Here is a 13,872-nt window from a genome sequence, read left to right on the forward strand (position 1 = left end):
ATCACATAAGGTGGTTTATCATCCTCTCACAGTAATATGGCCTGAATCATGACCAGATGGCCCAACTATTTCCTATTTCTCTAGTAGGGATAGCAAAGAAATGGTTCCTAAGACTAAAACCAGACGAGGTCAGAACCATGGAAGACATCTCTGACCAACTTATTGAGCAATTTTCAATGGAGGAGGGGATAAAGGTCACAAAGAGAGACCTCAAGCAGTTGAAGCAAGGTCCTCATGAGACCTTTACCTCATTTATCAGGCGCTGGAGGCGCAAATCTGCCCAGTTAAATCAGAGGTTGTCAGAAAAGGATCAGATAAAGTTGGTAGTCAAGAGTCTGTCTACTCAATATTTTCATTTCATGGTGCCCCAACATTATCCTAATTTTGACCACTTGATTCAAACGGGAACGTAAACTGAAGATGCCATCGGCAAAGGTTTGAGGGCGAGACCATCATCATCCGAAGTCAGAGAAGGCAAGCGGCCGATGGTTATACAGAAGGAGGTGAATAGTGTGAACTATGTCAGACCAGTGGCAAGAGCAGTAACTGAGGTGTCAAGACTGGCAGAGAGGCAGGCACCTGAGCAATTTGATCTGCTTCCTTATTCCTACCCTGTTATTTTGAAGAAATTGATTAGGGATAAGAAGATAAAGCTTCCTGATATCAGGCCAGTACCAGATCCATTGCCTAAGTATTGGAGATTAGACCAATACTGCGAATATCATCGAAATTCGGGTCATCTGACAGAAAGATGCCTAGCTCTGAAGTATGCTATTCAGAAGATGATAGATAATAAAGATTTGGAAGTGGAGCGACCAAGTACTACTCAAAACCCCCTCCCAAATCATCGTGTTGTTCCTCCGCCTGTTACCAATGCTATTTTTGTCAATGAACCTCTTCTTGACCCTTCAACTCTCATTTGTGCTATAACATCCGATAAACCCTATGTTCTAAGGTTGGATGATGAGGAGATCGAAGAATTGACGAGGGAGAAGCCTTATGTCCTTTCCCTAGCTAATGGTGATTTTGCAGAGTCTTCTTCTCGTTCTTATATACTTCGTTGTGAAGACGTTGAAGAAGAGCAGATGAACAAAACACCATATGTTTTAAGAATCGAGGATGATGATTTGTTGTTCCTCGATGACCAGTGTGATGAGCTTCAACACGTCACAAGGGGTGGTCGTGTATTCAAGCCTCCAGAGTTGAGTGAAGAGAATCCAACAGAAATAGCAAGGGCTGCAGGGAATCAGAGGTTGAATAAGCCCGTTGCAGAAGAGGAGGATGATAATTTGTTAAAGCAGTTAAAGAAAACCCAAGCGAATATTTCCATATGGGGTCTGCTCATGTCTTCTTCCAAGCACAGGAAAGTAATACTCAGGGAGTTAAATGCTGCACAAGTATCTGTTGATGTTACACCCGATGAGTTGGTGAGCTTGGTCACCCCGGCTAGAACATCTAAGGTTTTATCCTTCACAGATGAAGACCTTCCTCCTGAGGGTAAAGACCATACTAAACCTCTCAAAATCACCTTAATTTGCAATAAAAAGAAAGTTCCAGAGGTATTAGTAGACAATGGGTCTGCTCTGAATGTTTGCCCATTGAGCACATCAACTACCCTTGGATTCGGGCCAGGGAACTTTGTCCCCTCTGAGCAAGGCATTCTAGCTTATGATGGAACCCGTCGTGATGTCATCGGGACTTTAGTGACAAAAATTCAAATAGGCGGTGAGGAATTTGAAATAGAATTCCAAGTTCTTGATATCAAAGCATCTTTCTTGTTGCTGCTTGGTCGCCCATGGTTGCACAGGGTTGGGGTTATACCATCCACGCTGCATCAGAAGTTGAAGTTTATTCGAAATAACAGGGTGGTCATTGTGAAAGGCGACCCTGATTTGGAAATAGGCCAGATTTCCCAGGAGTTGGTTGTTGACAAAGCAGATAATATAAGCTTAACTGGCTTTTCGCTAGAGGTGACTGCTATCACTATGGAGGAGGCGATGAATGAAGAGATCTTCTTCCTAAGTAGCACCAATTCCAAAGTTGTCAAGATGATTCGCAAACAAGGATAGATGCCAGGTGCCAGGTTGGGCAAATATCATCAAGCTATGATTGAGTTCCCAATACTCAAGACCTTCAAGCCTATTTGGGTTAGGATACGAACCCACCAAAAAGGAGATCATAGAGATGAAGTGTTATATGCTGAAGTGGGCCGAGTGTCGTCGCCGTGGCTTAGACTTGCCTATGGAACCTCTGAATGTGATAATGAATGGTCATTTTTGCAAGGAGGGAGCAGATGTTCCATTCTGTGGTTTCGCTGAAGCCTAGGTTGATGAGTCGACTGGGCAAAGGTTGCCAGGGTTTGAAATTTTCTTCGACCTCGAGCTACCAAAAGATGCCCCCGATAAGTGTACAGATCACAGAGATAGAGTCAGAGACAGATTGGGCTGACTGCATGGTGCCAGAATTTCTGAACTCACTTTTTGAGGACGGGTCACAGATGGTAGCTGTTATTGACAAGAGCACAGTAATTCTGAACCCGACACATCTTATCACCCCGGCAGAGGGACCTTTGATTAACTGGACCTCGCGGGCCCTACCTCAGGTTACCTTTCAGTATAGTCATACTTCTCCAAAAGAGTCAGTTGTGTCTAAGTATGAGTCTGTTTCCAAGTTAGTTACAGAGTCTGTCATTTCTAACTCTTCTTTTGATGCAGGTACTGTAGAGGTCAAGTCAACCCTTGGAGTCGACGGTGTGTCTCCTGCTAGTGAGGTCGAGTTTGAAGATATTTCTACTGATGTACTTGATGCTTCTCATGTACATAGTTGACACTGATGTCAACATGTATGTTTCTAAGTTTGTAAATACAATTCCAGAGTCTATAAAGCCTGATGTGGGCTATTCATCATCTGATGTATTCAATTCAACTTTCAATGAAATAAAGGACTCTTCATTGTACATTCCTGTTTCTATTTCTTCTACTGAATCTGCTTTAAAATCTGATAATAATAATAATAATCAAGACTCCCCCTCTTATGAGGATGCCGACGAACCTCCCCCCGAAATCAAACATCTGATTCAACAAGAGGGGAGTCGCCGAGCAAAACCACTCGAAGAGGAAGTTGAAACCGTGAATATAGGTGATGAAACTTTGATTCGGGAAATAAAGATTGGCAAAACTTTATCTCCTGAAGAGCGCGAAGAATTAATCGCCTTACTTAAAGAGTTCAAGGAGGTTTTCGCTTGGTCTTACGATGACATGCCGGGATTGAATGAGGAGATTGTTCAGCATCGATTACCTTTAATCCCTAGCATCAAGCCAAAGAAGCAGAAGCTCCGAAAACTCAAGACAAAATGGGAGTTGAAAGTTTATGAAGAAGTCAAGAAACTTCTAGAGGTGAAATTCATCCAAGTGGTCGAATACCCTAAATGGCTCACTAATGTAGTACCATTGCCCAAAAAGGATGGGAAGGTTCGAATGTGCGTTGATTTTCGGGACCTGAACAAAGCAAGTCCAAAAGATGATTTCCCATTGCCGAACATTGATCTCTTGGTAGATAATACTGCTGGACATGCAGATTAAGATGGCGCCCGAGGACATGATGAAAACAACGTTTATTACTCACTGGGGTACTTACTGCTACAGAGTGATGCCGTTTGGTTTAAAGAATGCTGGTGCCACTTACCAGAGGGCTGCAACTACTCTTCTTCATGATATGATTCATAAAGAAGTCGAAGTCTATGTAGATGACATGATCGTTAAAGCAAAGACTAGACCAGAGCATACAGTTGCCTTAAAAAAAATTCTTTAAAAGAATCAGGAAATATCAGCTTCGCCTGAATCCAAACAAGTGTGTATTTGGAGTTACATCAGGGAAACTCCTTGGATTTATGGTTAGTGAAAGGAGAATTGAGGTGGATCCTCAAAAGATCAAGGCAATCCAAGAAATGGAACCGCCTAAGACAGAAAAGCAGATCAGAGGTTTTCTTGGGAAAGTTCAATACTTGAGAAGGTTCATATCTCATTTAACTATGACATGTGAACCAATTTTCAAGCTTTTAAAGAAGAATTCCTCGAAGAAGTGGAATGATGAATGTCAGGAAGCATTTGAAAAAGTTAAACAATGTTTATCTTTGCCTCCTGTTTTATCACCCGTCATTCAAGGCCAACCCTTGTTGATGTATTTGTCGATTACAAACACTGCAATGGGTTATATATGCTTGCTCAGAAAGATCCAGAGTCTAAGCGGGAAAAGCCTATCTATTATATCAGTAAGAAAATGCTGGAATATGAGATAAAGTACTCCGTTTTGGAGAAAACTTGTCTAGCATTGGTTTGGGCTACTCAAAGGCTTAGACACTATTTATTGTCAAACAAGGCTCTTTTACTTTCACGGATGGATCCGTTAAAGTACTTGTTTGAAAAACCCGCCCTTACTGGAAGAACCGCAAGGTGGTTATTATTGTTATCTGAGTTTGACATCATTTATGTCACTCAGAAGTCCATCAAAGGACGGGTTATAGCTGAGCAGCTGGCTGATTCTCCTACAGAGGAGAATGCTTTCCTGAAACTCCAAGTACCAAATGGTTGATGTATTTTGACGGAGCAGTCAATAACCAAGGTCGAGGAGTGGGCGCAATGTTGATATCTCCAAAGAAAGAGTATATCCCTATATCCATTAAGTTGCAGTTTGAGTGCACGAACAACATGGCAGAATATGAAGCTTGTATAGCAGGACTTGAGGCAGCTTTAGTTCTTCAAATTCAAGACATAGATGTGTTTGGGGACTCAATGCTCATCATTTGTCAAATCAATGGGCAATGGAAACTCGGGAGGATAAATTGATCCCTTATAAAACATATTTGGAATCTCTGGTTAAAAAATTTAAGAATATCAATTTTACTCACTTGTCAAGAACCAGGAACCATTTTGCTGATGCTTTGGCAACTTTGGCTTCGATGCTAGACATCTCTGCAACTATGGAGGTTCAGCTGTTAGCTGTCAGATTACAGTGGGCTCCTGTGCATGTGAATGCGATAGAAATATTGGTAAGATGTCCGGATGGGAAACCATGGTATACGGATATCAAGAACTTCATTTCTGGCAAGGGTCACCCTCCTGAAGCTTCAAGCAAAGAGAGGAAAACTCTTCAGAGGCTAGCTACTAACTTCATCATTTGTGGTGAAGAGCTGTATATGCGATCTTTTGACATAATCCAACTCTTATGTGTTGATGAGGACAAAGCTGTGGAGCTTATTGAGCAGACTCATGAGGGAGTTTGTGGACCGCATATGAATGACAAGATGTTATCTAGAAAGATTTTAAGACTTGGATTTTATTGGCCCACAATGGAAGCAGACTTCTTTGCCTTTGTGAAGAAATGCCATAAGTGCCAAGTTTATGCGAATCTTATTCATGTTCCTCCGTCGGAGTTGCATTCTTTGACTTCGCCGTGGCCATTTTCAGTGTGGGATTGATATTATTGGAAAAGTTTATCCGAGGTCTTCAAGCGGGCATGAGTACATTTTGGTCGCGATTGACTATTTTACAAAATGGATTGAAGCCGCTTCGTATGCTTCCATTACTTCGAATATAGTTGCGAAGTTTATCCGTACCAACATTATTTGCAGATACGGAGTACCTCACGAGTTGATTTCAGATAATGGGTCGCAATTCAAGAAAGAGGTGTTACACCTGTGTGAAGAATTCAAGATAAGACATCACAAGTCATCTCCTAACAGACCTCAAACAAATGGTGCTGTAGAGGCAGCGAACAAGAATATCAAAGTCAATATCAGTAAGATGACTGAGACTTATAAAGACTGGTCAAATAAACTCCCTTATGCCTTGTGGGCTTATCGGACATCGATCAGGTCTTCGACAGGTGTAACTCCGTATTCTTTAGTGTACGGAATGGAAGCAGTCCTCCCTGTTGAGCTGAGAATCCCATCCTTAAGAGTGATGGTAGAAGCTGACTTGCCAGAGTCTGAATGGGCAAAAGCCAGATACCATGAGCTGCAGATGGTAGACGAAAAGAGGTTGAGAGCCTTGTATCACATCCAAGGGTATCAAAGGAGAATCGAAAGAGCCTTTAATAAGAAGGTCAAGGTTAGAGATTTGAAGCCTGAAGATATTGTTTTAAAGTCCTACAGGGCGCCGGTATTTGATCCTCGAGGGAAATTCAGGCCAAAATGGTCTGGTCCTTACATCGTCGATGAAGTCCTGCCTGGAAAAGCCGTAAGACTCCTCGATGAAAGTGGAGAAAAATTAAATGAACCTACAAACCTGGATCAATTAAAGAAGTATTACACTTAAGTACACCAGAAAGCCGTCTTTGATCGATTTGAGCTTTGAGCCAACAACCTATACGTTTAAAACCATTTGCAAACCCTTTGGGCCAATAAAAAATAATACTCCATTTCTTTGACAAACTCAAACCAGGGGCATCTTTTATGACTTGCGTCATAAAAGATATTGAACTTGAACTACGTTATGACCTGATCCCTTTTTAAGGGTACGTAGGTAGCCTGATTAATTCAGGTTCGGTCATATTTTTCGTAACATTTTGAAAAAAAAATCTTTGAAACCCCGAATGGGCGAACTACGCAAACCTGATTCCCATTTCTTCAGGGATATGTAGGCAGTCTGGAGGGTCCAGATTCGGTTTAAAATACATCCAACCAAACCAAGGTTTATCCTGCTTGAACTTAAGCCTACCTTAAAGTCCTTGTGGTGTATTTTAGGCCCAGGTTTGTAGAGAAACAGAAAGAAAGAAAAATGATGGAGTCTTAGACCCGCTAGACTGAAAACCCGCAAGAGCAGTCTAGGCAAAAGTTAGGGTCATTCACCTGCTAAGCTGAAAACCCGAAAGGGCGGCTTAGGCAAAAATCAGGGTGCTGAGCCTGCTGGATGGAAAATCTGCAAGGGCAGACAGTCCAGGCAAAATATAAGGCATACGGTCCGCCAAATCGAAAACCTAGAAAGGCGATTTGGTCATGGCAGTAACTTCATGCAGAGAGGACAGAGCTTTGAAGAGCCAGTTAGACTTTCATTTTCTTTGGCATCATTCTATTGTTTGAGTAAGCCCCAGCAAAGTTTCCTTTGGTACTCTTTGAGTTAAAGAGGTTGAAACTAGGCAATCTAAAGGGATAATAACCATGCTCGGAAATACCGAAAAAAAAGAAGAATGAAACACCTTTAAACACGGTAACCAAAAGAATCTAAGAGTGGTAGACTTTTACCATCTTAAAATATTTTATCAGGCTAAGAAGCAGATTTAGTCTCTCTTAGTGTTCACGTCATGTGTTTTGTCAAATTCCTGTTCGTCACTTGTCAAAGGCTTTCTTTTGTCGAGTCGAGTTCAAGTTTTGAGGTCTTGTTAGTCAATGTCCTCCCAAAGTCGGGGTGGTAAAAGGGAGAGAAAGAAGAGAATTCGTGCCTTTTGTTTATAATGTAAAGCAGAGCAGAGTTCAGAATGTGGCAGGCTTTCAAAACTCGTCTGAAGTATCATAAGTTGGCAGAGATGAAGAGAATTTCTGAGTAGAACCAGTTTCTTGTATTTGAGAAAAGCTTGGTAAACCCATGTGTTCTTGAGAAAAGCTTTGTAATCCCAAGAATTCATTAATGAAAGCTTTCTGCTTATCCTTTTGATCCCTCTATTATTGCTCTCCGATGAATTTTGTCATGGAAGTAATCATACTAGGGGCATCTTTTATGACTTATGTCATAAAAGATGTCAATCAAACAATGATATTTGAGATAGCAATTCTCATCAAACAGAGAATAGAGGAACTTGAATACACTCTTCTGGTTCAAGCTCTTCAATCAAATTGTTTTCTTTCTGAGTCAAGTTTTCAGAAAATCTTTACTCTCAGCGGAGTCTAGAATTCACTCCTGCAATTTTCAAATTCCATCGAATTTCTTTTCAATTATTTTTAAGGGTCAATACCCGAAAATTTCTTCATCCTTGCTTGAGTTTTATCTTCAGCAAAGATCATGCATTTTCAATCATTCTCAGGCAAGAATGATTTATTCATCTGGTGAAATCGATCAAAGTTGGTCATTTCTTCAATCATTTCAATGAATTTTATTTTTGCCATTGGCTCCATGATTTGGAGTTTGGCATTTTCTTTTATCATTTTGTAGATTTCTGCCAATGGCTCCGTGTTTTGGAGTTTGGTATTTTCTTTTATCATGTTGTATATATTTCGCCAATGGCTCCGTGATTTGAAGTTTGATCATTTTCTCTTACCATTTGAGAAGGTTTAAAAAAAATTGCCAATGGCTCCGTGATTTGGAGATTGGTCTTTTCTTTCACCATTTGAAAGATTTTAAAAAAATTGTTTCCGCCAATGGCTCCGTGATTTGGAGATTGGTTTCTTTTCTTTCACCATTTGAAAGATTTTAAAAAATATTTTCGCCAATGGCTCCGTGTTTTGGAGATTGGTCTTTTTTTTTTCTTTCACCATTTGAAAGATTTAAAAATTGTTTCCGCCAATGGCTCCCTGATTTGGAGTTTGGTCTTTCTTTCGCCATTTGAGAAAGTTTCAAAAGAAGTCGCCAATGGCTCTGTGTTTTGGAGTTTGGTATTTTTCTCTCATCATTTGAAAATTATTTCTTCTTAAAGGAATTTTCAGTGAAGCAGCTCTGTATGTTTGGAGTCTGGGATTTTCTTTAAATCATGAAGAGTTTTTTAGAAGTAAGAAACTATCAGTGAAATTGATCTCTGTGTGTTTGGAGTCTGGTCTTTTCTTCATCGCCCATGACAATTAACAGTGAAATGTCAAGTAGTGACCTGTTTAATTGTCGCTTCGCAATGTACCGCTACCTACCGAGTTAGGAGTCAGGTATATCTGCGTGGATTTATATGGAACCCTTTTGGCAGGACCATATCAATCTTGGATGACCCGCTACCTTGAAAGAGAGGAGTCATGATTATCTGGATGGCTAAACAGATGGATTTTCAGCAATGGTCTGTGTAGTTATCGCCCTTTTGTTTTGAGGTAGTTTTGACGACTGACCAAGCAATATTTGGTCTGATCGTTAAGACTTGCTCATTCCTTTTAATGATATCATTTTTGGCAATTGACTAAGCGATATTTGGTCTAATTGTCAGCAAAAACTCTTATTCATCGATACAATTGTGTGTTTGAAGTACTATTTTATTCTTTAAGTGTTTCATTTCATGTTTTGTTAAAATTTTAGTGTCCGGTATAGTAAAAAAAAAGAGTGTTTTGTGCTTGTTTGTTTTAAAAAGGGTCTTTGTTTGTCGATATAGTCTGTTGAGTTCGAGTATTAGAGAGAGGATATCACATTTTAGATGTCGAGAGTCAGAGAGAGGCCATCTCTCAATGTTTGTAGATTTCGAGTTTTGTTGCAATGTCATTTTGTTGTTTTACTTTTGTGATTGCTGTTTTATTTTTATGAATACCATTTTAGAGCCAAAAACCCAAAAAAATTATTTCACTTTGATTTCGGGTCGGCCAAAATGTGTTGTCAGTTCGGCTTTGACATTTGCGTGACAAGCACGCTCTGCCAAAGAGGGGCATCTGTAGACACCCCATTTTGACCGAACCCCTTTTGCACTTGATTTGATTAAAATCCAAGAAAATCTATGATCTGGTGACCCAAATTCGTCCCTAGGGTAGGTTAGAGACCCATTTAGGTCCCTCTAAAATTTCAGAAAAATCCATCGTGATTTGCCTAGCGAAAAAAGCGAAGTGGATAATGTATTGTGAGCATAAGGTAGCAGAAGGAGTGTGGTTTATCTAGTTTAGGGGTGGTCCAGTTGGTGTATTTGGTAGTAGAGAGGTGTTTTTGGGCAACTAAAGGCCTGAGTATTATTTTCTTAATTTTTGGTTATCAATTTTCCTTAGACCACCCATTTTAAGCAAAATATAAATGAAATAACCTGAAAGGAGTGTCTCGAAGCAAAAAGAGAGGGGGGAAAGATTATTGAGTCTACCTATAAATACAGAGGTGCCTTTCTCATTTGAGGGATTCTGATTTTTTTTTTTCGTTTAAGAAATTTAGAGAGAGAGAGAGGGAAAAGCAAGTGAGATAAACTAGATCTAGAATATATTTCTTCTAAACCCTAATCCTTTTTCGGCGAATCCTTCTTCTCCGGCCAAATTTCAGGCATATTTTGGTTGGATCTATTCTTCCTTCAACATTTTTTGCTGTTATTTTCAGTTTCTGCACCGTCGAAACCGTGAATCCTTTTTGCCAAACCCTAACTCATTTTTTTTCGATTTGATCCTTTCTTCTCTGACGAGATCGTCAGAGCTCGGGTCAACCTTTCCTCCATTGAATCACCACGTTTTCTTTTAATCTTTCGCTGTTAGAGCTATAGATCTGGCGTTTATTTCCTCAGAATCCATTCTCAAACCTTTAAACCTTAGATCTGGTCATCTGCTTTGCAGATTCTGGTTATTTTCTGCTCATTAGCAAGGCAGATCTGGTCATCTCTTTCATAGATCTAGCCGATTTTCAAACTGATTTCACCCATAGCAGATCTGAATGTTGTGATTTCTGTTTTGAGCAATCAAGCTGAAGGATAGGGTTTGTAATGCTTTGAAAAATGAAAATCTGAAGATGTTAGGGTGATTGAACGAAGAAGAAGAGAAGAAATTTCTTGTTTGTTTCAGCTAAGAGGCAATCATTTTCTCTCTGATAGAAGATTTCAGGTATTTTAAGATTTTTGTTGATTTACTTGATTTGAGATTAGAATAAAGGTAGAAGTAGATTTGTATGCTCATGTAGGTTAGTATCTGTTTGAGTCATTTAATCTCTCTTACTTCTTTTGATTTTGATTTTTATTTTAAAATAAATGTGGCTTTAAATATTTAGCTGATTTATTCCTAAAAAGGATATTTGATTCTTGAGAAATTGATTTATCTCAAAGGTTAGATTACATTCCCTTCTACTTGTATCCAATATCCTATGATATTAGTTAAAGTTCAGTACCTCATTGTTTCAGTTTGTTATTGATTTATATATGTGTATGACTGCGAATGCATATGTAAAAGCAATATTTAATTTGTGTAATTGAAATTGAATGCAATCTGTTAACTGCTTATGTGAATGCACTCAGATTATTCCATTCTTCATCCTTTTATGGTGAATCTTGTGTAACTTTTTTCCAAAGATCAAACGTTATAATGCTACATTCAATTTTTTTTTTTCCGTCTGTTACAAATAAACAGATTGTTTGGGCATCTTTTGTTTTGATTTTGCTTGAATAGGCTTGATCATCTGGAATTTGAGTTTAGATGAACCCTATGACTGCTGCCTTTGTGTTGATCGATGTTAATATCTGTGAAATATTTAGTCATTTTGTACTAAAGTTGATGAATGAAGTTTTTTTTTATGAAGTGATAAATGCTTTCAATATGTGCATGGACATGAAACACGCAAATAATCAGTTAGGTGTGAAGTCAGTGATGTAAACTGGAATGGATGAATATGTTTGTGTGTCTTGGAAGTATTTTGGGAGGAATTTACCTAATCTGTGGTAATTTACATTGAGATTATAAGATGATGATTAAGGGAGATAGCTTGTTATTTAGAAGCATTGGGTTTTGGAGTTATGTAGGTGCTCCTGTTGCATTCTAATTCAGGACTGGATGGAATTTTAACCTTGAAATTGTAAATTCCAATTTATAGATTACTTCTAAAAATTATTTTACATGGGATAGCATAGGGGTAGACAGTGTGAATTGAACCTGAGTAGCTGCTATTTGTTGCTTGCTCTTTAATTTTAGCCATCTATGTATCTTTAAAAGAGCAAGGTGTGTGCTGCCGGTTTAGGTGAACCAGTTGTTCCCCTATGCATTTGAATTTCTAATATTAAGTGATAGTACTTCTTATTTTGTGATAGTATTTCTTATTTTGTTTTTGATACATAGTGATGTCCATAAATAGTCTTTCCTTCTGTCATTGACAAGAGTGTTATTTCTCCTTGGTAATTATATAAAGAAAACTAGCTTGAATTTTGAAGTATCTTTTGTGAAAGATTTTGAACTGTAATTTGCAAAACAATTTAAAAGGTCAGGGCATATATAATGAAATATATATATACATATATATATATATATGTACTTTTCTAGTCATTTGAAACATATGCAATCTGTTTGAATAGAACAATTAATTGGATTGCTTATCATGGAATCTTGTTCAAATTTTGTGAATATTTTGGTATACTTTGTTGAAATGGAGACAAGCTGCCTGTTGTAATAAGAAAGTTTTTATTAAAATGCTTTTGTAGGTACACATGTTTAGGTTGATGGTTCACTTCTAAGTGGGAAAATTCAGAATGATGTTATCCTCGTAGAAATAAATGGAATTGATTACTATAAGAAAGGGCTAAATTGAAGTGCTTCCATTCATTTGATGAACATTTGTTTTCCTTTGTGTCTGAGTACTTATGCTAGAGTTATACTGCTGGTTTAGCTTCACTTCTTTATTCAGATAATAAGTATTCTTTTTTTTTATTTATTTTATGGGTGTTGTAGTTAAAGAGGATCTTTACTTTAGCTTAGTTTATTTCTTCGTGAAAATATCATGTCAATTTTTTTATCTTAAAAATGAATTTTATGGCAATATTATACCTTGAGTCAGTTTAGACAGACCTTTTATCTGAAGAATAAGTGAAAATTATTTTACATCTGATTTAATTTTTTTTTTAAGAAGGTTTAAAACATTTTTCTAAAAATTAACTCAGGTTATGTATCATTTAAATTAAACTGTTATAGTTGCTTTGTGATATCTGGTCCAATTTGGTCAAATTTGGCACGATGCTGTACTTGTTGGATGCAGGCTAAATGGCTTGGTAGTTGTGTAAGCCATAAGAAATTCTTTGTCTTATAGACTGTTTGTATCTTCATATGTGATGATACAGAATTGAGTTACTATTCTGTTATAATTGCAAATGAGTCTCAATGACTCTTTTGACATCTTTTTGGGATAGTGAAAATCAAGATAAATTCAAGTCTAATGTTGCAAGACTGCTGCTGTCAACATATATCTAGATACTTCAGGGGTTTGATAATGGTATTTGCTAGGAAAGATGAGAAAGGATAATTAGAAATCTTCAGGCATTTGATTAGACATGACCATTATTAGTTTCTGATTCTTTGAGTTGTTATTGTTACTTTATATATTCAACAGCTTTGCATAGTTTAAACTGCTATGTATTTTCATTTATAGAGCAACTGTGTACTCATATTCATTTAAAAAAATTATTATTTTTCTTGTAATTATTTACATAAATCATATGTAATATGCATTCTTTAAATTTATGAGAAATATTTTATAACAGGGGTAGAATCAAGTATGACTAATGATTTGAGATAGCATTAATGTCATAAATTGTGGAAGAAAATTAATTGACTAGCCCCCTTTTGGTCATTTTGTTGGAATAAATAGCAATGCAGGTTGTATGAAAATCAAATGATGTAGTCTTTCTTGTCTTATTCTTTCAATTGATTCTTTCATCAATTTCTTGATAATAATATACAATTTTTGAGTTTCCATGTTAATAGGATTATGGGTTTATTTTAGGCCGGACCAATTTTTCATATATTAAACTAGAATTATGAGCTGCATAATAGTACAAAGTGGGATAAGCTTAAAATCATTAAATCTGTTGTGATTCTGTAGTATATATAAATTTTCATTTAATTTAGGACATGCAAAAAGTGAAGCCTAAAGATTAGTAAATGTTAAATTTTAAGTCCTCTATTATGTTATCATAATAATTTTGAGGGTTTAAACCCATTCTGGAGCTGCAATTTTGATGCTTATATTCTCAAAGTTGAGGGTTTGTGATTGAATTTCATATGTTGTGTGTTCTTATCTTTTTGTTTGTGTTCCT

At 37.5% G+C, this 13,872-nt stretch overlaps 1 protein-coding gene across 1 annotated transcript; it reads left to right on the top strand.

Moving 5' to 3' along the window:
• The first annotated feature begins 485 nt into the window (after positions 1 to 485).
• Positions 486 to 2,069, top strand: LOC143891692 (uncharacterized). The gene has a single exon (XM_077396235.1). It carries the CDS (start codon positions 486 to 488, stop codon positions 2,067 to 2,069), a length of 1,584 nt encoding a protein of 527 aa, XP_077252350.1.
• Positions 2,070 to 13,872: the final 11,803 nt, after the last annotated feature.

This window comes from Tasmannia lanceolata, unplaced genomic scaffold (assembly GCF_043159265.1).
Source record: "Tasmannia lanceolata isolate RefF3 unplaced genomic scaffold, GAP_Taslan_0.1 ptg000015l, whole genome shotgun sequence".
Taxonomy (NCBI): domain Eukaryota; kingdom Viridiplantae; phylum Streptophyta; class Magnoliopsida; order Canellales; family Winteraceae; genus Tasmannia; species Tasmannia lanceolata.

Coding starts and splice junctions, on each gene's coding strand:
- LOC143891692 (XM_077396235.1), top strand. CDS start 486: ATGGTTATACAGAAGGAGGTGAATAGTGTGAACTATGTCAGACCAGTG.